Source organism: Dicentrarchus labrax, unplaced genomic scaffold, assembly GCF_905237075.1.
Source record: "Dicentrarchus labrax unplaced genomic scaffold, dlabrax2021, whole genome shotgun sequence".
Taxonomy (NCBI): Eukaryota; Metazoa; Chordata; class Actinopteri; family Moronidae; genus Dicentrarchus; species Dicentrarchus labrax.
Window position 1 is genome coordinate 7,146,975 of NW_026136701.1, and position 22,043 is coordinate 7,169,017.

The 22,043-nt window shown below is 41.4% G+C and overlaps 4 protein-coding genes across 8 annotated transcripts; 3 read left to right on the forward strand and 1 right to left on the reverse strand.

Annotated features, from left to right (window-relative positions):
• Positions 1–614: 614 nt before the first annotated feature.
• Positions 615–3,660, forward strand: ndufb3 (NADH:ubiquinone oxidoreductase subunit B3). The gene is made up of 3 exons (XM_051400978.1): positions 615–756; positions 3,202–3,327; positions 3,424–3,660. The coding sequence occupies exons 2-3, from the start codon at positions 3,203–3,205 to the stop codon at positions 3,575–3,577; spliced, it is 279 nt and encodes a 92-aa protein (XP_051256938.1). The 5' UTR covers positions 615–756; position 3,202; the 3' UTR covers positions 3,578–3,660.
• Positions 1,252–9,613, reverse strand: LOC127363941 (UDP-glucuronosyltransferase 1A1-like). The gene is made up of 9 exons (XM_051400913.1): positions 8,892–9,613; positions 6,732–6,795; positions 6,502–6,650; positions 5,747–5,874; positions 5,450–5,543; positions 5,171–5,296; positions 5,006–5,093; positions 4,655–4,874; positions 1,252–4,519 (listed from the first exon to the last, which is right to left on the reverse strand). The coding sequence occupies exons 1-9, from the start codon at positions 9,423–9,425 to the stop codon at positions 4,249–4,251; spliced, it is 1,674 nt and encodes a 557-aa protein (XP_051256873.1). The 5' UTR covers positions 9,426–9,613; the 3' UTR covers positions 1,252–4,248.
• A 20-nt stretch (positions 9,614–9,633) lies between these two features.
• si:ch211-227n13.3 (uncharacterized) lies at positions 9,634–14,454 on the forward strand. 5 transcript variants are annotated; one of them, XM_051400963.1, is made up of 6 exons: positions 9,634–9,772; positions 11,949–12,032; positions 12,176–12,636; positions 12,865–12,940; positions 13,061–13,183; positions 13,717–14,454. In XM_051400963.1, exons 2-6 carry the CDS (start codon positions 11,989–11,991, stop codon positions 14,114–14,116), a joined length of 1,104 nt encoding a protein of 367 aa, XP_051256923.1. In that variant the 5' UTR covers positions 9,634–9,772; positions 11,949–11,988; the 3' UTR covers positions 14,117–14,454. The 5 variants fall into 5 exon arrangements, with proteins under 5 accessions (XP_051256923.1, XP_051256894.1, XP_051256905.1 ...); XM_051400934.1 differs by lacking the exon at positions 9,634–9,772 and adding an exon at positions 11,109–11,291; XM_051400945.1 differs by lacking the exon at positions 9,634–9,772 and adding an exon at positions 11,115–11,370.
• A 1,877-nt stretch (positions 14,455–16,331) lies between these two features.
• On the forward strand, positions 16,332–18,374 carry LOC127368670 (C-X-C chemokine receptor type 4-like). Its single transcript, XM_051409730.1, has 4 exons — positions 16,332–16,731; positions 16,853–17,061; positions 17,158–17,441; positions 17,552–18,374. Exons 1-4 carry the CDS (start codon positions 16,717–16,719, stop codon positions 18,145–18,147), a joined length of 1,104 nt encoding a protein of 367 aa, XP_051265690.1. The 5' UTR covers positions 16,332–16,716; the 3' UTR covers positions 18,148–18,374.
• The last annotated feature ends 3,669 nt before the right edge of the window (positions 18,375–22,043 follow it).

Consider the following 22,043-nt stretch of genomic DNA (forward strand, 5'->3'; position numbering starts at 1 on the left):
CAGAATAATAAGAATTGTGCATTTGTAATATTGTATTTTATTTTGTAATGCTCATCAGCTACTGTCTTACATCGGCAAACTGATAGTACAACAGAAAAAATGTTTTAGTTTTTGTCGGGTACCTGCACATGTGGGAATGAATTTGCAGACAGGGTGGCTAAAAGAGCACTAAATATGAAGAATATAATGAAAGTTTTAGGTAAAACACTAATCAAACAGAAAATATCTGAAATGTGGCACACAAAAGGTGAGAGAGACAGCAAGAGTGGAACATAATATAGAATATAAAAACAACACAAAGTGATAAAGGAAGAAACAGAAGAGGAGGAAGTTATAGCGAGATTCAGATTTGATCACACTGGTTTAAATAAGACATTGTTTTTATTGGGTAAGGTAAATTCACTAGTGTATTGTAATATAAGTGAAGAAGTTGAACATGAAATACTGCCCTGCACCAAATACAATGAAGAGAGGGGGAGTTTACAACAAAGGGTGAGAGACGGGGGTGGGATGTAGAAGGTGTGGGAGGCACAGAGAGGGCTTATAGATTGATCTTTTGTTTATTGTATTTATTTGTTTTGTTCATAGACTAATGTAAACTCAACTACATCCGGTTATACATCCTCTGGTACAGTAGGTGGCGGTAGGCAGCTGTAAAATAAGATTGCAATCCGCCACAAAAAAAAAGACACAAAGAAGAAGAAGAAGCGGAAGAAGGGTTTAGGCCAGCAGCAGAGGTCACAACAAACTATACAGGTACAGTGTTTTTGTAGATAAAATCTTACAAGTCTGACCCATGTTTTATTGCTCTTACACAGTGGGCAACAACACTGTGTTGAACACTTTATAAAGGTGTAGATAATGCGTCTCAGAACAAGCTAGCGTTTCCTCTGCTAGCTAGCACGCTAACGTAGCTAGTTTACCTTTGATAAGCAGCTGTTTGTTACACTCTGATTTTATCAACTTTTGGACTCTTTATTTATATAATGGGTTTCATTTGAGTAGGCAGGCATGTTAGCTAAGTGACCGATTGGATGAAGGTAGCCAGTCATCGATAAGACATGTCAATTGTTAAATAACAGCAGTGAACTTCAGCAGGTGTAAGATGAGCAGTTATTAGTTTGTTTGTGTATTTATTATTAAGAGTACACAGTTAACACCACTGACATTATTAAAACATCCATTTATTAAGGTCAGGGTTTGTGTGGACCCAAAACTAAGACAAATAAAACTACACATTATAATGTGGCGTTCATTGAAATGTCAAATTTTATTTACAGCATTTTGGATTACATTTTTTTCTTTGCTATACAAGACAAAAACAAAAACAACGTTTGATAGAAATAATGTATCTCCATGATTAGAGGTGCTCAACAGGGATGTTTTTCAGGTGATAAGATAACCGATTACCTTTTTGTAATTTAACAAGAAATTCATAAGCTGTAGTTTTTACACACCTGCTGGTAGGAAGGTCTAAGCTGTTCTAACCAAATCTAGCTGACCTCATTATTGTTAACACAACAAAAACAAACAACAGTTCTGACTCTTCAAATGGTCATTTGTTTTGTCTAGTGAAGTGAAATAAAGTGTATCAATCAGTTTGCTTGATGATTTGATTTGAAATCAATTATGGATCAATTATTTATCAGCTATAATTTAATAATGGGGATTGTTTATAATAATATCTATTTCCCATTATCAGCCGATAATTTATCGTCCCCAGTCATTATCATACATCCCTATCTGTGATGTAACATTAGTGGTTGTAATTAGGTTCAATATAGATTACTTTGTTTACAAAAGTGCTTGATCTCACTTTAGTTAAGAAACTCAGTTTCAGGGCCAACAGTATTAAAGTTAAATAGCCAGAATAATATACAGTTTGTAGAATCTAATGAAAGCCTTGCTCAGAGAAATGTATTATTTTAAAACTTTTGACTTAAATGTCTGACTTTAGACCTAAATAGTGCCGTCCTGAGATACTTATAATAATAATAATAATAATAATAATAATAATAATAATTCCATTTTTTAAAATTTCTTTCTTTCCATTTTAATAAAAATAAGATAAATGACGACAAGAGTTGTGTCCTGAGAAATCAAAAATATGTGTTGAGTCAGTGTAATGTGGAGAGACAGCAGGCGTGCATTGACTTCCATAAGGTCAGGTCCTAAATACCTCCAACTGACGGAGAATTTTTCCAAATGTCTTTGCTAATTATATGCTTTGGAAAGGAAAATGAAGTTGTGTATCTTTACAGCATTATTATTTAATGTGTACTAAGATGACACTCATCATTATTTTGAATGTACAAGCCGTTTGCAGAAATAAACCACAGCTTTGGTCAAAATGAAATCGAGGTAGAATTGGAAATACACGTTGATCACAAAAACTTTGTTTGCTTTAATATTAATAACAATTTGATCCAAGTTGTTAGTGTCTGGCTTGCAGGACTGTCAGACTGTCTTGCACTGGAAAAACTCACTTTTACGTTAAAGGGTAAATATCTCGTCTTTGACAATATGTGGAGATCTTTTATGGTGTTCTTAGAGGGGAGGAAAGCATTGGAGGCATGCTCTGTGTATGTCAACCATCAACAAGTGAGTATTGCTATGTATTTAGTATACGTCTGTTTGTCTTTGCTTAGTTTTATTTGAAGTGCTTTTCTCTTCAGGATAACTTCGGGATAAGTTCACTTTTGGACCACTGGTGACTCTTAAGGATGACTTATGTTGACTTACTGTGCCAAATATCACATGCTACAACCCCGTCCTGTTTGTTTATTTTATTGAAGATGAGCCTTACTGTGACAGTTCTGATTTGCACCTGTATTATTTGTTGTAGTGTGATTTGTTTTCTCTGAAAAGTAATAAACACACTTGCTGAAAAAAAACAAACAATTTGATCCAAGTTATATTTGCAAGAGTCAGCACTTATCACCTGTAGGTTGTGATCTATGCTGTGGTTCAGGTGTGGACATGCAACTTTTTAAAGTAGAACTTTCCTTCTGTTGTTTGGGGGCAATTTGTTTGGGCCTGAGTCCTTCTGGATGAGACTTGTATTATTAAGTGTCTCATATTTTCACTTTGCTCTAACTCTGAGGAACATTGCTTATTTCAGGCAGGCACAACATGAGGGCTAAGGGGGCAATTACCATTAACAGCCACTGCCAACTTGCATATATCTGTGTCTGTTTACAGCATGGGAGGTGACCACGGGGGCCACCCAAAGCTGCCAGACTGGCGGCTGTGGAAGGTACAAGGAACACCACTGGAGGTCACACAACAGAGGCTGGCAAGGAGGGGCCTCAAGGATCCATGGGCACGGTCAGTTTTTAAACCTACATGAAATATATCTGATCGTTTTAATAATTCAGATTTTTCTGACCCTGCTCTCCGTCTTCTGTCACTCTCCCTCTGCAGTAATGAGGTTTGGAGATATACAGGTGGTTTCGCTCGTGGTGTGACTTTGGCTGATGTTGTGCTGTGTGGATTCAAGTGGGGCTTTGCTGCCTTTACAGTTGCTCTGGCTGTAGAGTACGTCCTGTTCCCACCAAAGAAGGGTGACCACAAATGATCATCACTCTTCCTCAAGCTCAGAACATAATTGAGTCTAATACTATAATGTATTTTCTGTTTATTAAATGTTTTTTTTGATCACCCCATGGCTTCCTTATTGGTCTTACACATTTAAACCCTAACCAACTTGGCTTTTCACTAATGTGTATTGATATAATGGTTTATATCTCCCTTAAAGATCACCTCCAGACACGCATTAAGACATACAAATTGTCTCTTTGGAACAATAATGTGTGTCAGATGTGTTTTTTTGTCGGGAAAAAAAAATAATTTCCACATTTCTTAAAAAGTCATCTACTCCTTCTACCTCCAAAGTCTCTGAATATGCAAATTTGGTTAATTTCTAATTATTTCCTGCTGGACACAAGATGTCTCCTCCCTCAGTGTATGTGCACTGGTTCAAGTTTCTATGTCACAGTGTATAAGTTGAATACTGGACCGGGACTGACTTCCAAACTATTTGTGATGTCACAAATCATGCTCATAGGCGATCGATTTTCAGTGAGCACAGAGAAACCTTCCACTTGTGAAAACATCCTTCTAGTGTCAAACTCTGTACATACATCACTCTGCACAGTGAAGAACAAACATTCAACTGTAGAAACAAGAAAGTGGAGGGGGGCTTTAACTGTGTCGTTGCTGAGATGGAGGTTAAAATGTAACCCCATATTAGTCCTGCTTCCTCTTCCTGCCCAATTTCCTGAGGCATAGTTTCAAGCATTTTACCATCAGTATTACAAAAATCAACACTACAGTAGCCAGTAGCGTTATTACATCCAGGCAGAAGTACTGGAGCCAGTTGAGGTCATGGACAGCAGGTCTGAGATGTTTTGCTCCTTTGTGCCGCATCACAAATTCTGTCCAGAACACTGAAAGATCGAGTGGGTCAACTGCACGGTCTTTATGGAGAGTTGACAGCTTCTGCACATTTTCTTTATACCTGGACATGGAGAAGAGTTTAACAATACAACATAAGTATTTAGTATGTAAAGCGGATGTCAAAACTTTGTTTATACTTTGATAATTGGCTCCAAGATATAAGGAGCTTCTGTTAAATGACCTTCTGACCCCTCACCTGGTGTCATTGATGACATCTTTCAGCCCCTGAAGAAGGCTCTCTGTAGTGATCGAAAAAATATCCAACACCACTCCCACTCCTTTGCTCGCCAGCTTCTGCGCGTTGTCCGGCTGATCCCCGGAAATTGGTACCATCACCATTGGAACAGCGTGACACAGTCCCTCAAAGAGACCATGCGAGCCAGCGTGAGTGATGAAAGCCCGAGCTCCAGGATGTGCTAAAACAAAATACACACACACACACACACACACACAGACACACAGACAGACAGACAGACAGAGGAAGATGTCCGATGTTATGGTATGTGACACATGACCTGTCAGTTCTGAGTAGTTTGTGTTTACAGACCTAGTAGGTCATTCTGAGGCACCCATTCCATCATCTTCACATTTTCCGGGACACTGCCAGGAACCTGCCCAGTGTACCGCCATATCACCTATAAAAAGAAGTGTTAATATTGCTTTTTGAATATTGCATTGATGTATGAAATGCATTTGATACATATTCCTGTACCTTCTGTTGAATCTGTCTGAAGGCTTCTAGGAAGACGGCGGTTGTCTCTTCTGGCATATCTGACACCATGGTGCCCAGAGTGAACACTATAAACCCATGCTCTCCTGACACCCAGGACTTCAAATCCTGCAAAAACACACACACACAGAGGACCTGGCATTCACCTCTCTTTCTCTATCTCTCCATCTCCCTGCATTGAAAAGCAGGGTGAGGAGGAAGTCAGAGATAATCCGAATTAACTGAATGTTTTTTCATCAAAACCAAAACACATGGTCTTACTTCAGGCAGAGGATTTCTCATGTTGCAGTTGATTCCGCCAACCTGTACCATATTAGGCATGAGAGGGCGTGGGACCTCAAATATGGTGTCAGTCCTGTTTAAACACAGTATCACAACATATCTGAATATGAGACAAACAATCTAGTGTATTTTTTCTCTGTGATTTTGTGGCATGAAACAACAATAACCGGAAAATGACCCTCCCCAGTTTGTTAGTGTAATATGTGTGTTTAAGTACTTCTGCAAGCTAGGTTAATGTGTATTCTTCTGCCAAAAATCAATATGCAGCCTTTGTACCTCAGCAACCAGATGGCAGATTCTGACAGCACTTCAGCTATTCCCACCTCCTCTCCCAGGAACTGATTAGCTATGTGGTCAAAGTGCCAATACAGCAGTCGGCACATCAGCGGCTCCAGTAGAGCCACCTGTAGGTCAGAGGCATCACAGAACAATGAACAGTTTCACAAAGGAAGGCATTAGTGCCTGCTTGGCAAAAGAGTTGAATTTCAGTTACATATTAACTGAGCTGGAACTGAAGTCCAAGCTTAACTGGGTCATAGTGTCTTACATTGTCACACTTATGACCTGGAATCACACAAATACCTATTTCTGTAGAATGATGTGACAAATTATTAGCATAGTATTTCAAGTATTGCATTCACTTGAAAAAAACCCCAGTAATTTATTTTTTGGTTTGGTTTTTTTGAATAATTTTTCTTTCCTCTTTTTCTGACAGATTTTTCCCCTGTTTTTCTGAGTAATTCTTTTCCTGTTTTACGGAGTCAATCTGACAGAAAATATACTCCGAAAAACCAACCATAAAAATGAATTACTCTGAAAAACAAACCAAAAAATAAATTTTCAAATGAATGCAATACGCTTCTGTAACAAATAGCTAAATAAATTGGAAATATAAGGTAGAGGGATTAGTGAATCTAGAATCTGAGGTTTACAGCAGAGTTCATTTTACAGAATAAAACATAGCCCTCCTTCATTGCGTGCACATGCACATGCACATGCACATGCACACGCACATGTACATGCATGCTCACCAAAGTGTTGATAGTCCTCTGCTTGAAGTTCATTTTATCTGTGTATCCGGTGAAGAAGCGAGGCACATATGAGGGCGGGGAGGGGCAGCCTGCAGACGTCACATCCAGGGAACATGGAATTCCTCTCAGCAGATTAACAGTGGGGACACCTGACAGTGATTTAATGATGACCGGTGAGAGACTGTACAGACGTGTAAGGACACAGATAGAATAAGTGTGGCAGAACTCACCAAATTTCCGCGCTATTAAGGAGCCTGTGGGCACCATGGGATCTGTTAAGACGGCATCAAAGCCCTGCATAGTGAAAATGTACAAAGGAAAAAGTGAATCTTAAACAGTAGGCACTAATAACGCACCTCCTACTTCATACACTCATGCACTTAATATACAGAAGAGAAGAAGCATGTGACAGCTCATTTTTTCAGCCCAACTCAGTGGGCATTACTTGATGCTACGCTCTACTAGCCTGGAAAACAGACAAATCTGCTGAGCTAATGTTGGATTTGCTCAATTTGTTTCTCTCTTATTTCTATATTAGTCTGGCAATGCCAGGTTAGGATAAAAAATGCGGTTCAAAAATGAACCAGAACAGTTTGCAGATTCGTCTTGAAATTGTTGTACCTTTGATTCCACCACAATTATATGATCGCTATAGTTACTTTGCAGATTAAGATTTGACATCAAAACATACAGTCTGATAAACTTCTATATACAATGCATTGTCAAAGATTAAACTGCTGTTTTCTAACCTTTAATCTTTCTTATGTTAAACTGCTTTGAACATAGGGTGATACTTTGTCTTTTCTGTTTCTGTGTGAAACAGCTGATTGTCAGCTTCGCAGCAGTTGCTGAATGCTACCCAGCGAGAAGTTGTATGAGACTCAGCCTTCAGCTTTTAGTCCCAGCAGACAGAGGCAGATACAATGAACAACTGTGCAAATGAGCACCTGTGTATCAAACGAGGGCCGAATGTTACTCTCTGAAGATGATGAAATGCTCTGTGACAAATGAGACTGTATGTAGAAATATGGATACTGAACTTCATTCTAGGTGTTCTCTTGTCTGCAAGCGGGGAATTCATTTGCAAATGTTCAAATGAATATTGTAGTAAAACTCTGAAAGAACTGCTATTGTTGATTTCACTTTGTTACAGAATGTTCCATAACAAAAAACCTCTTACCAAAAAATCTGTGTCTAGTTGGGGCCTCTTGTCATGATGTGATTTGTTGACTTGTTCCACCACAGAGACATTTCCCTTTACAATTCACATATGGGTTCATTTCAAATAACTGACTGAGGCCTCTCAAGTAACTTAGATTTGAAATATATCCAGAAAATGAATACAGATTTGTGTAGCAGGCGTTTTTTTTTACTGTACCTCATTACTTATTCCACAACCCCTCAGATTTATCTGGGCCCCAAGGGTAGGTACTGCTGGACTAAACTACCCATATATGTTATACATTATATGGCTCTCTCTTACTCTACACCACAGGCTTCCAAAGGTTTTCATGTCAAGGACCCACACAATGGATGCACATTAGACCTTGGACCCTCAATTTTGTCTCAAGGAATCCTCTTGAGTCATTTTTTTATTTTTAGGTTTGAGGATAAAAAGTCTTCATAGTCAGCCACAATAGACATTTAGACGTCATTTCACTGTGTCAGTGACTTGCTTCGCTTTTATTTTATAAAAAATTGCTTTAATATTCTTTTGAACTTAATTTGTTGTCTCAGATCCTCCAGTTTACTTTTTGATCGCCTGCTCCCGCCTGCAGCAAAGTCAAAAATACACTGTGAGATATTTGTACAATAAAATATATGTGAAAATGGTTTGTTATACTGGGTGTGGAAAAAACCTAACAGGCATTGTGCAGGGAAATATTCTGTTGACACAATGGGACCTGTCATTGTCATTCCTGTTTATCTTGGTGACCTTTGTCTGCAGGTTTTAGAATAGTGTCTCTTATATGAGAAACACATTGAGCCTTAGTCATTTACTCAAAATTAAATTAAATAATCAATAAGCTGGTGAAGCACCCACTGTAAGTAACCGCACCCTTTGTCCTTTTTGATTAAATTTTAGCTTATTTTACCTCAAGCCTGGGAGGTGATTGACAGAGTGTGGACAGTGGTCATTGCAGAATCATACAAAGAAACTGCCTCTGCCAAAATAAGGACTAATAAAAATAGTGACACATGTACCAATGGTAGGATGCAATCCAATACAGTAACAGCCCCAAAAGGTAGGTCAAGAGTAGTAGATGCAGTCTAAACTAATGCCTCACAAATTCAGTATTTAAAGTTCAAATTTAATGCTATTGTATTGAATTATATTGGATTTTACACCTGATACCGATGTTGTGTCCAACCTCTGTCTTTGTACTCACCTGCTGTGCCAGATGTGAGATGAGACTGGCATTGAACAGCAGGCTTTCCGCCGTGGTGTGGATAAAGTTTGTAATTTTCTGGATTTGTGAGAATCGTTTCCTTATCTTCTCCACGAAAGGCTGTGCAGATTTCTTCATTATGTCCTTGTGTGAGGACATGACGGAATCAATAAAAACCTTTTCATAAGGAACAGGATAGGTCACAGTGTCGTAGTGTTTCCCTGGACCCATCCGTACGTTGATCTCTGGTATCACTACAGTGACCTGGTGTCCACGCCGACCCATTTCTTGGGCAAGGGCCTTTACACCCACCCAGTGACTCCCATCCATGGGGACCACCAGCAATTTCCCCACAAAACCTGAGGAAGCAGTGTTGCTTGCAGGAACTGTGATGGTGCCTTCAGCCTCTTCTGCCTTCACCTTCTCCTCTGGCCTGGGGTTTTCTGCCACAGTCCCCCTACTCTTATCTACAGCCCCATTCACCTGCTTGTCCATGTTTAGCAGCAGGAGCACAAAAAGAGCAGCTTTCCACATTGTTGTCTGTCCTCCACATCTACAGCTCACTGAATCCAACACAGGCTACAACCAGGGACAAAGTGAGGAAAAAACTGAATCCCTCTTGTTCCCTTATGAATGTTCCCGGAAACCACTCCCCCCTTCCCCACCTACCTTCAGGCTCCTCTATGTGGGTTGTTGAAATTCCTCTGTGAATTAGCTGCAGGGTTGTGTGTGTTCAAAGTCCTCACTTAAACAAGAGCGACAATTGCAGTACTAGCAGATATGGGACATTCAGCGATTCAGTTACAGTGTAATTAGATTTACTGATATCAAAGACAGCACATAATCACAGCTGAGACTGCACCTGAGGGACTGGGAGAAAGGTCAGTGGGGGAAACAGCAGAGAGTAAGGATTTCTGTCAAAACTTTGCAGTGGTCATGTGGTTTGAGGCCAGTGGTGACCCAGATGAAGACCACTTGTTGAGTTGGTCTGACAGTAAAGTTGTTCTTTATTCTACAAGTGTTGCTAGAGTTTTGACTTATTCAAACGTTAGTGTTTGTTTTTATATGCATTGTATTGTATTGTATTCTCTACTTTTGACAGTAGGCAGGAACCTTTTTCAAGTTCAGAGTCATGTTTGATGTGAAGGAAAAAAATAAATAAAATTAATAATAGTTCCATGGTCTAATCTCAGTTAACACACACCCAATTAATTACTAATATTCAATTTAGACATTAATTCCAGACATGGTCTCAGACTCCATATGTACTTGCACAAGATATCTGATGTACTTTCTCATGTCACAGAGAAGTTTGGTATATAAAGTACTGTACAATTTAAACCTGTTTACCTGCTCTGCATTGTTGTACAATCCAGTTCATACACAATGGAGAGACGTTAATCCCTTTCACAGAAAGAAATCTCCAATGCCAATCAAACCTGTTTCTTTAGATCTGAGATCCAGTATGTCAGAAAATGCAACGATGGTGCAATGACCATGAGATACAGAAGCAGTTGTTTTCCTGCTTCTTATCCTGCATTTGCCTTTTCACAGCAGACATTTTGACTTGTCGTGTTAGGAAAATCCCATGTGTGGCTATTTAAGTGACTCTTTAACACTTTGAGTGTGAGTCATGACAGTGAGCCACCATGCACGCTACCAGGAACCTTAAAATGAAGCAGCTAAATGGAATTGAGCCATATTTTTATTATTTTTCAAATCACCCGTGTAGCCATAATCATAAAACATGTCTTAAAATAAGAGTAATGTTGTTGTTGCATTGGTTCTTGCACATATTATATCCCGGGCCACAGGCCCACCTAAATGAATATTTATGGCTATGCTACTGTGACCAAATGTTTGCTGGTTTATTGCACTCATATATCCCAATAAGCTGTGTTTCATTAAATTACCACAACTGACGTGTAGAGAAGCCGGGACCAGGTAGTGTCTCTGTCTGTCTGTCTGTCTATGACAGTTTTTAACATGAAGATTGTTTATAATATATGTATGTTTGGATTTTAATAGCAGCCACAAAAATATGACACAATATGACACTTGAGTTAAAATGATCTGCTTCTTGAATGTTTTTTTTATTTGCAAAATTAGCATTTTATTTAACCAGCAAGTGTCTTCTTGACACAGAGAGAGATGTGGGCTAAACGGGAGCACAGAGCTAACAAAGAGAGACAACACTCACATATAGTAGCACAGACCAACAGAGCTGGGAGGCATACAGCAGAGAGCCTGCAGTCAGAGCAGCTGCTGTACTCACTGAACCTGTCTGAATGGGCCGTGTGGAGGTCCAGTTGGTGGCGCCACTATGTAGGATAAAAACAGTAGAAGAAGAATCTACAAGTTGCTCGAGGGAGAGTCCTCTTCCGCCGCGCGCATGTTCAAGTTGAGTAGTTTCTCCTCGAGCTCACAACAATACCCGGGGTCCGCGAGCTCACCGGGGCACGAGCCAGTATGTTAACACGTAAGCTCCTCGCTACGTTAGTTTTAGTTAAAGCAGGTATGAACCGGTCAAATCCCGTTAACTGTGACCGATCTGAGTGGAAGTAAGTCGCAGCCTAACGTCAGTGCCGGTGTGGATCCAGCCTTCAGTCTGTTGTTTATTTTGGTCTGGCTAACTCAGCCAATGTGCTAAAACTAGTCAGCTAAACGACAGTGATATTTATTCCAGTGTGTACAACTCGAGCTGTACGTTAGTTCATAAGTATCAGGGCCTCAGACCAACACGGATCGATGGTGTATCGGTCAGTTTTCGATTGATTTAGTTCAACACCGGAACAGCAGCTAATCAATAAGCACCTAAAGTGATCTAACGTAACGTTACACAAGTTACTTACCTGTTCTTGAGCTCCTGTCGCCAGGAGAGGCCCTGCGTAATCATTTGATATTGTAACGTTACTTATATGATGCATATTCCTATTTAAAGTATACAGACTACCTGACACACAGTACGCTTGTGGGAAAAGTAGTGTTTCATCTTAGTACTGCTTGGCTTCTTCCTATCCACTGTTTGATTGTCTATCATTTGTCCTCAAATTGCAGGCCTGTGACTGACAGTGGGTGTGAAGCAGATGGCTTGGAGATGTTCATTCATGCAACATCGTCCATAAGAGTGGAATATTATAGGTGATTATATTAACGTCTTCAGCCTGTGACTTCAGTTAAATTGTGAAATAAGATAAAAGCCAGGCACCTTAGAGATCACATGCCAGTGTATTACATTTTATAGGTGCTTTATCACAGATAGTCGCTATTGCTCTCTCTCACAGATCATTTGAATATTGTGTGAAGTGGGAAAGATCCATGTCTCCCCGACGCTCCTCCAGACTAACAAAGGCCTCCAAGAAGAGCCCCCAGAGAAGCCCCAGCCCAAATGAAGAAGTTACCCAGGGCAGGCTGGGGAGTAAGAGGCAGAGGATAGGGTTGAGGAAGACCAAAGCCAGTGACAGTGCAGGGAGCGACCGTGACATCATTGACATCATTAACAGTACAGATGATGCTAAACATGTTAAGGAAGATGAAGGGCAGTTTGTAGAGGTGGCTGATGAAGGAGTGGATGAGTCAGATGAAGAATCTGTCACCAGCAGCATTGCTTCTGGTCCTTCCCTCCGACACAACGACACGCCCAAGACACTGAGACCCTCGCAGGGCGTGTGCTCAGCCTGCCGGAAGCTTTACCAGAAGACAAAGAAGATAAAAACACCAATTAAAAATAAACTCTTAGACAATGGTGAGTGCGCACAGTCTAATGTCTGTGTGGGGAAATTGGGTTGCTGCTACAGCAAATTCAGTTTATTTAAATTTTGTACCAATTTCACACCTCAGTGTTTTGAGGTTGAATAACTTCCACGTTCCCACAGTCTACTCTCATCAGTCAGAGGAAGCGACTGCTAGCTGTGATTCAGTGCACACAAGCATCCCAACATGTTTGAACCCTTCTTTCTTGTTTGTTCTGTAGACCCCAAGTCCCTCACATGTGACCAGTGGGTCCTGATCAAGGACTGGAGACCGAGGAGGCTGCCTAATGCAAGAGGGTAAGAAGAGGTGCTTGTGTGTGTAGAGTGTTTACTGGCTCTAAGGTGGAAAAGCAGTAGCCAAGCAGATCCATGTGCTGTCAGGTGATTATAACCGCACCTCTGACTCTGTTTTGTCAGGAAGCTTTTGACCCATGTACAACTGGTGAAGAAAAGACTCAAGAACGGCGCAAAGCGCACTGAGCAATGTGTGGGAGAGCGAGAATCATCAGCCTGCTCGAGGCCACACACTTTCCTTCAGAGGTAATGTATCTGTACACATAACACACATTCCCTGCAGTGGCATGGAATATATATATATAACGGCTGATATTGGCATATTTGTTATCCGATATGCGCTGGTATGAAAACAGTTTTTTCCAGTATATAATTCAGGAAAAAATGCTTGTGGTAATATATTGGTGCCAATGCAAAGTTTATCCAGCAGTTTGCGTTGTGATTTACAATATTGTGACAAGCAGCACAGAGTAAGAGAGAAGAAGCAGCTCTCAGCAAAGTCAACTGGAATTGATTGACAATGTATATTTTAAATGATTTAACATGTTAAAGAATATTTAATTTTAACATTCTTCAATAAAGTTATCTGTTATTGTTATTTGAATACCGTTGCATATTGGTGCACAATCCATACAGAAGAGGTTACTTTCAAAAATGTACTATTGCGGCTGCCAAATTGGTAATCAGTAAATTTTCCCCTCTAAAATCAATCTCTAAAATCTCATATCGACTCCACTGTCATCAAAAATGACCTCAACATGCTGCGTTTTCTGTCTCAGGAACCTTAGGCGACGTGTCAGAGTTCCACTGAAAAGGGGGAGGAGGAAGAACAGGAGGAAGAGGACACAAGATGATTCTCAGGGTCCTCGCGTCGCCAAGCAGCAGCGTCTCCACAGCAACAATCGCCGCCAACACAGCAGTATTGGCTGTACCGATAATGACCCGACCATCGGTCACAGTAGCAGTGCTGGTCTTGAGGGGTGGAGCGACCAAGAAATGGACAGTCCAGAAGAAACAGATCTGACCATTGAGTTGATTCCCTCTATTGTCACCATGGAAACCACCAAGCCAAGAAACGTCCCAACCAAGCAGAAAGAACAAAAGAAGACTTGTGGATTCAGAGACTTGCTCTCCCAGTTGCGTGGCAACAGCAGCATGATCGTGAGAGAAACCCGTTAGCGAGGCGACTCCTGACTTTTTTTAAAGCTACAGTTTAACCGCTACAGCGGTTAAAAGTACTGATGCAGCTTTTATTTTGTTCGTTTTTTTGTTGATCTTCAGTGTTGTTTAAGCCGGGCTGTTGTTCTGTTCTGAATACCAGTCTGTAATTAATTGTTGTCATTTATATGGAGTCGTATACCTATTTATTGAAGTCAAATCTCTATCTGAGTTTAGTGGGAAAGTTCTCCTGCAGTTCCAAATACTTGCACGTTATTTATTTTTTCATAAATTTCAAAATGGCATTTATTTAAAGTTTCATACAACAGGATAACTGAATAAATGTGTTTTTACGTTAATGCTTTTTTTTTTTTTTTTTACTGTATGCCATGACCCCTATGACAGATTTAAAATTCCCATTTCCTGTACACACAAAAAAGTGAAGAATGAATATTTTAAGTGTAGCAGTAACAGTCTGAAGTCCAACAGCGTACGATCGCGTCACTTCCTCTTAGTATAAATAATAAGGTATGTTGAAAGAAGAAAAAACTAGAAACACTAAGGATTTGTAATATAGCAGTGGTTCTCAGCCTGGGCTCCAGCAGGTTCTGGGCACCTGCTCAAGGAACCTTGGGGGTCTACAGAAAAATGGGGAATATTTTAATTTCATTATTATGTCACTGACTAAAAGTTAGCTCAATGAGAGAATGTATAAGAATTACCATTCTGTTCATCGGTTTCACAGCATAGACAGTTACAGAACCCCTGAGACTACATCTTATCAAATACATGTCCACGACCTGATGTGCATCAATTTGGGGGTCCTTGACGCAATAAGTGGGCCTTTACCAAGAATATTACATGAATGAATAATTCCTGATGAGAGGAGTTCTGTAAACACAGTGAAGAGATTTGGTTTATTTAGACTCCTCTTCTAGTCTGTAGTATGTGCTGTGTTAGACCATTTCTCTAAACTCCCACATGGTGGCGCCACCTCCTGAAGGATTCAGCACTCCAGCTACAGTATATCAGCCCAATGCAATTTTATAGAAGACAGTGTGACTTATTCCACCACCTGTGTAATTAATAACATAAACAATCATTAACTGAGGCAGTATGCACAATGACTAAAGCAGTCTTTAGTGAATGGAGTTATTTACACCTTTTTAAAAAGAGAAGCTCAGCAGCACAACCCCAGTTAATACTGTCAGTTCTGGCGTCTGTTCCGAGTAGCATGTTTACCAAGTCATCTGGACCATTTTGCTGAAGATTAACGGGAATGGGTCTTTCACAGCAGTGTTATCTTTGAGATGTTTCTGCTGATACCAGTGAATGTGGAGGAAGGGTGGGGAAAATGAGAGAGAGATAAGGGGCCGAGGGTCCAGTCTCGATGGTTTGACTGTGTTATTTTTGGGGGGGGGTGGGGGGTGCTGCTGTTTACTTATGGGATTAAGGTATTGGGAGAGGATGGGGATTTACTGTCAGAACTGCCTTTGCCAAGCCAGGAAATGTGTCTGCTGACACTCGGCATCGCACATGTGGAAGTAGAATATGAAAATAAAATCTAATTTAACCTTTTCACACTTCATTTGGAAGTAAGCAGTGTAGTACCTGAACATTAACTACAGCTAGAGCTCTGATTGGCCAGACTCCTGCCGACACATAGCAACTGGCCAATTAGAGCTCTAGCTGTTGCTCTGTGCTGCTTAACACATTATTAAATTAAAACGGCCATGAAAAGGAAACTGTAAATGGAATTTGGTAGACACATCTGTAAATTAAAATGGAATTTAAAAGTAAAAAATTCAATAATGTGTTAATTTAAAGACAAAATGAGGAAATTATTATGAACTCGCATATTGAATCCTCTTTCATTTTTAAATAATTCTTTTAAATTTGTCAATTGATTAATGTATTCTGTTAAACACTACCAAACTCCAGGTTCACACTCCATAATGGGAGTCTCCAGAGGGATGTGCTCCTGCTCGCACTGATGTTAAGGCATTGCTGTTATTCTGCTCTCAGGATGGCGACACACTAATATCAAACACACACTCATGGTTCACTGACAGTGAAAGATCAGAGAGAGTCTTACAGCGTTGCCAGTTCAGAGCAGATAATCATCTCCCATTCACCTACAGAATACCACGTTCCTTGTCCTCCGCCTGTGTCTCTGTGTCCCCCCCCTCATGCGGGTTCATGCATACATCGGCTTGCATGGATCATATAAGACTGACGCAAATACAACAAGTATGTTCACACCCCAGTGAGAGCTGAAACTCCTGCTAATGGAGCCTGGAGTCTGAAGAGATATTTTCACACACACACTTTACATTGTCTGTTTCTCATCGGCAGCCTTTCCTATTGCCTAAAGATCTGATAATCACAAACCAGAGGTCTCAGGCCAAAACAATTCAAGCAGTGCACACACACACACAACACGGTATCCTGTGATAGAACCACTATCAGCACCTGACACCTCGAAAACAGGAAAAACGTTTCAGCAGGAACACAGATGTGTTGGAGTGTTTGGAGGAGGAGCATGAACACAACTATATAACCCCTGTAGACCGAAACCTCAACTTCACTCTGCTGAGAAAGGAGAGGGGACTGCCTCCATCATGTCATACTATGAGGTAAGGTTGTTTGTGATGTGTAGTCGCAATTCTTAATCTGTGTTTAGGATGTTGCTTTTTCCTATCCTTCCTCGCTCTGTGCCCTTAATCATCATCATCATCATCTACCATCTGTCTGCAGCATATCGTCTTTGACAACGACTACAATGACACAGGATCAGGTTCTGGTTCTGGTGACCTGGGGGTCGATCTTGAGGAGCCTTGTGATGTGGCGCACATAATGACTGCTGACCTGCAGCAGGTGTTCTTGCCTGTGGTCTTCACGCTCATCTTCACTCTGGGCATCACCGGAAACGGCCTTGTCGTCATAGTGCTGGGCTGCCAACGCAGGTGAGAGCATGTGTGAAGTTATTGGTGGTTTATTAGCTTCCAGTGAATCTCTGTGTGTCTTAATGATTGAATTTCCTCTCTTGTGTTTGTCCACAGGTCAAAGTGCAGCCTCACCGACCGATACCGCCTCCACCTGTCAGCTGCTGATCTCCTCTTTGTCCTGGCGCTACCGTTCTGGGCAGCGGAGGCAGCCCTATCTGACTGGCGCTTCGGAGCAGCCACCTGCATCGGTGTGCACGTTATCTACACCGTCAACCTGTACGGCAGCGTGCTCATCCTGGCATTCATCAGCCTGGACCGCTACCTGGCAGTGGTCCGAGCCACGGACACTAACACCGGTGGGCTGAGGCAGCTGCTGGCACACAGACTGGTTTATGTGGGTGAGTGTCGAATAGACTGATTTCTGCTGATGCAACCATTCACTCTTCTTCTTTCTTACCTCTCACTCCCACAGTCCCTTACTTCTTTTTATCTTCTTCTCTCCCTGCAGGTGCCTGGCTGCCTGCTGGCCTCCTGGCAGTGCCTGACTTGATATTTGCTCGGACTCAGGAAGGAGGAGAAGGGGCCACTCTGTGCCAGCGATTCTACCCAGTAGCCAATGCTCCTCTCTGGGTTGCAGTCTTCCACCTCCAGCTGGTCCTGGTGGGTCTGGTGATCCCAGGCCTGGTCCTCCTGGTGTGCTATTGCGTCATTGTCACCAGGCTGACCCGAGGCCCTCTGGGAGGCCAGAGGCAGAAGCGGCGTGCGGTAAGGACCACCATTGCGTTGGTTCTCTGCTTCTTCGTGTGCTGGCTGCCCTACGGAGCGGGCATCTCTGTGGATGCTCTGCTGCGCCTGGAGGTCCTGCCCCGCAGCTGCAGCCTAGAGAACGTCCTGCGCGTGTGGCTGGCGGTGGCTGAGCCCATGGCATTTGCTCACTGCTGCCTGAACCCGCTGCTGTACGCCTTCCTGGGGGCTGGGTTCAAGAGTTCGGCCCGCAGAGCCCTCACGCTGAGCCGGGCCTCAAGTTTAAAGATTCTACCACGAAGACGCCCCGGGGCCTCTACGACCACAGAGTCCGAGTCCTCCAGTTTACATTCCAGCTAGTGTTCGCTTGTGTTGTAAAAATGTGTATATACTGTGTATTTCTGTGTGTGTGTGTGTAAGGACACTTACATAAAGTATCTGAGAAAATAAGGACACAGTCTGCTGGCCCATGACTTGTCTTCTCCCTCACCGTTGGGTTTCTCTTGTAAATACTGTTATTAGATTTGTTTTCAGTGCTGCTGTGCTTGTTGTAAATTTAATGTAATAAAATATAAAATATACCCACATTTGTGCCAATGCCTTCTCTTCTTGTTTCTTTCTTCCTGTGTGAAACAGTGTGAATTCCTGCCTTGTAGTTTAATCAGTCAACCACAGCTAATGGGCGACACAGATATCATTAAGACCCAAATAATTCAGAGTCCTCCAGACAGGCTAATGAGATGGCAGATGAAGATCAAGGCATTACAGCTTTATCACAGAAAACACATTAGAAATGGACAGGAAAGGTGGAATAGGAACAAGCCTGAATCAAATCTATGTGGTCTCATACATGCTTTAATTGTCAGCTGACAAGCTGCCAGCTATTGTGCAAGGCTGTAAATAATGACTGTTTTTGGACATAGTTGCATTTTACTTCTCGTTGGGTGTGGGATGGTGGGTTACAGATAAAGATTGTTTGGAAAAAGTGTTGAAATCGGTCGGCATTGCGGGGTGCGCTCTCCTAATCTTTATTATCATCAGCTTGTGTCCCTCTGTATTGATTCATGATCACTCAGCCATCTGCCTTCTGTATCCACTGATCCGGAGCATTTCACGGTTCTGTTGAGAAATGAAACTGTGCTTTTAAAAATGTGACGTGTGATAGCCAGGTGTATCTGAGTCACACGCATGAGTGTGTTTGTGGATGTGTTTGTGTCAGTGCTTGTCAGGTGGAGGTTAGATTTATGTTGATGATATAAACAGTTTGCTTCTTCTACGTGAGAGAGAAGGGAGCATGAAGGGGTCAAGAAGTCCATTTTTCCAGTACTTTAATGCATGCACACACACAAACACAAAGTGCTTCCCACATGCCTACTGCCACTTGGAAGTGAGAGAAACAGAAGCTGGAAGTTTACTGTGTCCTGTTTCCTGGAGCGAAGAGGAGGAGAATGAAGAGGAGAGTTGTGAGAGAGACGTGAAGGAAGAATATAGTAAGTCAACACTACAATGAAGGGTTGACTCTGTGTGAGTAACTGTGTTCATCACTGTAACTGCATCCTGTCCTCTGCTTGTGTGACTTTATATACAGAATGTGTGTAGAATCAGTACATTCACAGTGTAGAAAGACATTGTTCGTATTACTTATACTGAGATTTGGTCCGCTCCCTCTCTTTTTATCTGATTCTCTGTCTGTCTCTTTATCTCTCACTATCTGTCTCTCCATCTCTCACTATCTGTCTCTCCATCTCTCACTATCTGTCTCTCTCTCTCCTTCTTTCTCTAGCTCTCTCTCTCTCAATTTCTCTCTCTCATATGTCAAGGCATTAATAATTTGAAAACAACAAACACAAATTAATAGATAAATACAAAGAAAACAGGCCATAAAGAATACATGTAATACAAATAATATTAATTAAATACAATACAATAAGTAGATAAAGAAAAAGAAAAAAATACCAATAAACAGAAATGTGTGTGTGTGTGTGTGTGTGTGTGTGTGTGTGTGTGTGTGTGTGTGTTCTATATGTACAACAAGGTATTGAAGTGTCACATTCAGTAATATTATTCTAATGTCTGTCCCTGCAGTCACATATTGTGCAGCTATATTTGCTGCATGTCCCCTCTCCTAATAGAATCTATTGGTTATCATTGTCACTTGACTCTCTAAAGTCAGGAATTGTTGTATTACATTTATTAAAGTACTCCAATCTGATTTTTTAAGAGAAGGTGCATCTCTTTCTCAACCTCACCTGTCGTGCAGTGACCACAGACTCTTTCTTTTCTTGGTAGCCAGGACTTTCTGTCACCCTTTCTCTGTGTCTAGACTGTGGTCTGTGTTTGGTCAGGATCTGTCTCTGATGTGTGTGTGTGTGTGTGTGTGTGTGTGTGTGTGTGTGTGTGTGTGTGTGTGTGTGTGTGTGTGTGTGTGTGTGTGTGTGTGTGTATTCCACATAAGTATCTTTTGTTAATTTGGTTTACCCTGATTAGCGGTTGGAACTCAGTGCTGGTCTGAGGTTGAACATTATTGGGTGTTATTTGATCAGTAAGCCTCAAGACCATCTGACAGAAGGGACTCTTTTGGGGGTCCAGCTCTTGGGTTTGTAGTGCCTGAACTCTCAGTGTGTCTTGGGGGCTCATTTTAAGATGTAACCAAAATGTAAGTGTTCATTCACTGCCAGACCAAAGTTACCTGACACACTGATTTTGAGCCCCAGCTAATGATAATATAGGCTGTGGTCTAGATGGGGGTTACCTGAGATCTGGGCTTCTTTTGGAAGGTCATGATTCTAGATTTATTAAAGACTACCAGGGCCCAGTTCTGACAGTACTGCTCCAGGAGGTCCCATACTGCAAGGTCATTAATGGAGAGAAGCTATTGCCCTGAATGACGCCTCTCCCTTGAGTGAAGAGATCTGTCTCTCCCTGTCTCTCTCTCTCGCTCTCTCTCCCCTTCACACACATACACACAAACACACACTTCGTGTCTATTCATAGTGCATTCAAAACAGGAAAGACTTCCTGCAGCTCATTTTAGGAAAAACAAGCAGCTAAAACAATCAAACACTGAAGCAGTTCTGCACTCACCAACACAGAGTGCTGCTACAAAATAAATCAGTTTAACAACATGAAGGAAACACAGTGAAGGACACCATGAATGACCAGGTACAAGGGTGAAGTGCAAACAGACAGTAGATCTGTAAAAAGACAGGATGCTGTTCGCTCCTATGAATGATACAAATATAATAATATCATGACCCTGATCATGATGAGTTTTTAGTCTCAATTATATAACCCTCAGCCTTGTCCTTCCCAGCACCAAAAAGTCATTTTTAAATAATTATTGGGAAAAGACTAGACTATTCAAGATTAATTAATTGTTTTAAGGTACATATTCTCTTATTACAGTGGGTACGGAAAGTATTCAGACCCCTTTAAAATTTTCACTCTTTGTTTCATTGCAGCCATTTGCTAAAGTCAAAAAAGTTCATTTTATTTCTCATTAATGTACACTCAGCACCCCATCTTGACAGAAAAAAACAGAAATGTAGAAATTTTTGCAAATTTATTAAAAAAGAAAAACTGAAATATCACATGGTCATAAGTATTCAGACCCTTTGCTGTGACACTCATATTTAACTCACATGCTGTCCATTTCTTCTGATCCTCCTTGAGATGGTTCTGCTCCTTCATTGGAGTCCAGATGTGTTTAATTAAACTGATTGGACTTGATTAGGAAAGGCACACACCTGTCTATATAAGACCTTACAGCTCACAGTGCATGTCAGAGCAAATGAGAATCATGAGGTCGAAGGAACTGCCCAAGGAGTTCAGAGACAGAATTGTGGCAAGGCACAGATCTGGCCAAGGTTACAAAAGAATTTCTGCAGCACTCAAGGTTCCTAAGAGCACAGTGGCCTCCATAATCCTTAAATGGAAGAAGTTTGGGACGACCAGAACTCTTCCTACACCTGGCCGTCCAGCCAAACTGAGCAATCGTGGGAGAAGAGCCTTGGTGAGAGAGGTAAAGAAGAACCCAAAGATCACTGTGGCTGAGCTCCAGAGATGCAGTAGGGAGATGGGAGAAAGTTCCACAAAGTCAACTATCACTGCAGCCCTGCACCAGTCTGGGCTTTATGGCAGAGTGGCCCGACAGAAGCCTCTCCTCAGTGCAAGACATATGAAAGCCCGCATAGAGTTTACCAGAAAACACATGAAGGACTCCCAGACTATGAGAAATAAGATTCTCTGGTCTGATG

Excerpts from the sequence above, each read along its gene's own strand:
- LOC127363941 (XM_051400913.1), bottom strand. The coding sequence starts at position 9,425 with ATGTGGAAAGCTGCTCTTTTTGTGCTCCTGCTGCTAAACATGGACAAG. Across the intron at positions 6,796-8,891 it reads TCTCACATCTGGCACAGCAG|GGCTTTGATGCCGTCTTAAC; the intron begins GTGAGTACAAAG and ends TTCACTATGCAG. Across the intron at positions 5,094-5,170 it reads TCAGACAGATTCAACAGAAG|GTGATATGGCGGTACACTGG; the intron begins GTACAGGAATAT and ends TTCTTTTTATAG.
- si:ch211-227n13.3 (XM_051400926.1), top strand. The coding sequence starts at position 11,409 with ATGAACCGGTCAAATCCCGTTAACTGTGACCGATCTGAGTGGAA. Across the intron at positions 12,637-12,864 it reads AAATAAACTCTTAGACAATG|ACCCCAAGTCCCTCACATGT; the intron begins GTGAGTGCGCAC and ends TTTGTTCTGTAG. Across the intron at positions 13,184-13,716 it reads CCACACACTTTCCTTCAGAG|GAACCTTAGGCGACGTGTCA; the intron begins GTAATGTATCTG and ends TTTCTGTCTCAG.
- LOC127368670 (XM_051409730.1), top strand. Across the intron at positions 17,062-17,157 it reads GTGCTGGGCTGCCAACGCAG|GTCAAAGTGCAGCCTCACCG; the intron begins GTGAGAGCATGT and ends GTTTGTCCACAG. Across the intron at positions 17,442-17,551 it reads ACACAGACTGGTTTATGTGG|GTGCCTGGCTGCCTGCTGGC; the intron begins GTGAGTGTCGAA and ends CTCTCCCTGCAG.
- ndufb3 (XM_051400978.1), top strand. The coding sequence starts at position 3,203 with ATGGGAGGTGACCACGGGGGCCACCCAAAGCTGCCAGACTGGCGGCTG. Across the intron at positions 3,328-3,423 it reads CTCAAGGATCCATGGGCACG|TAATGAGGTTTGGAGATATA; the intron begins GTCAGTTTTTAA and ends CTCCCTCTGCAG.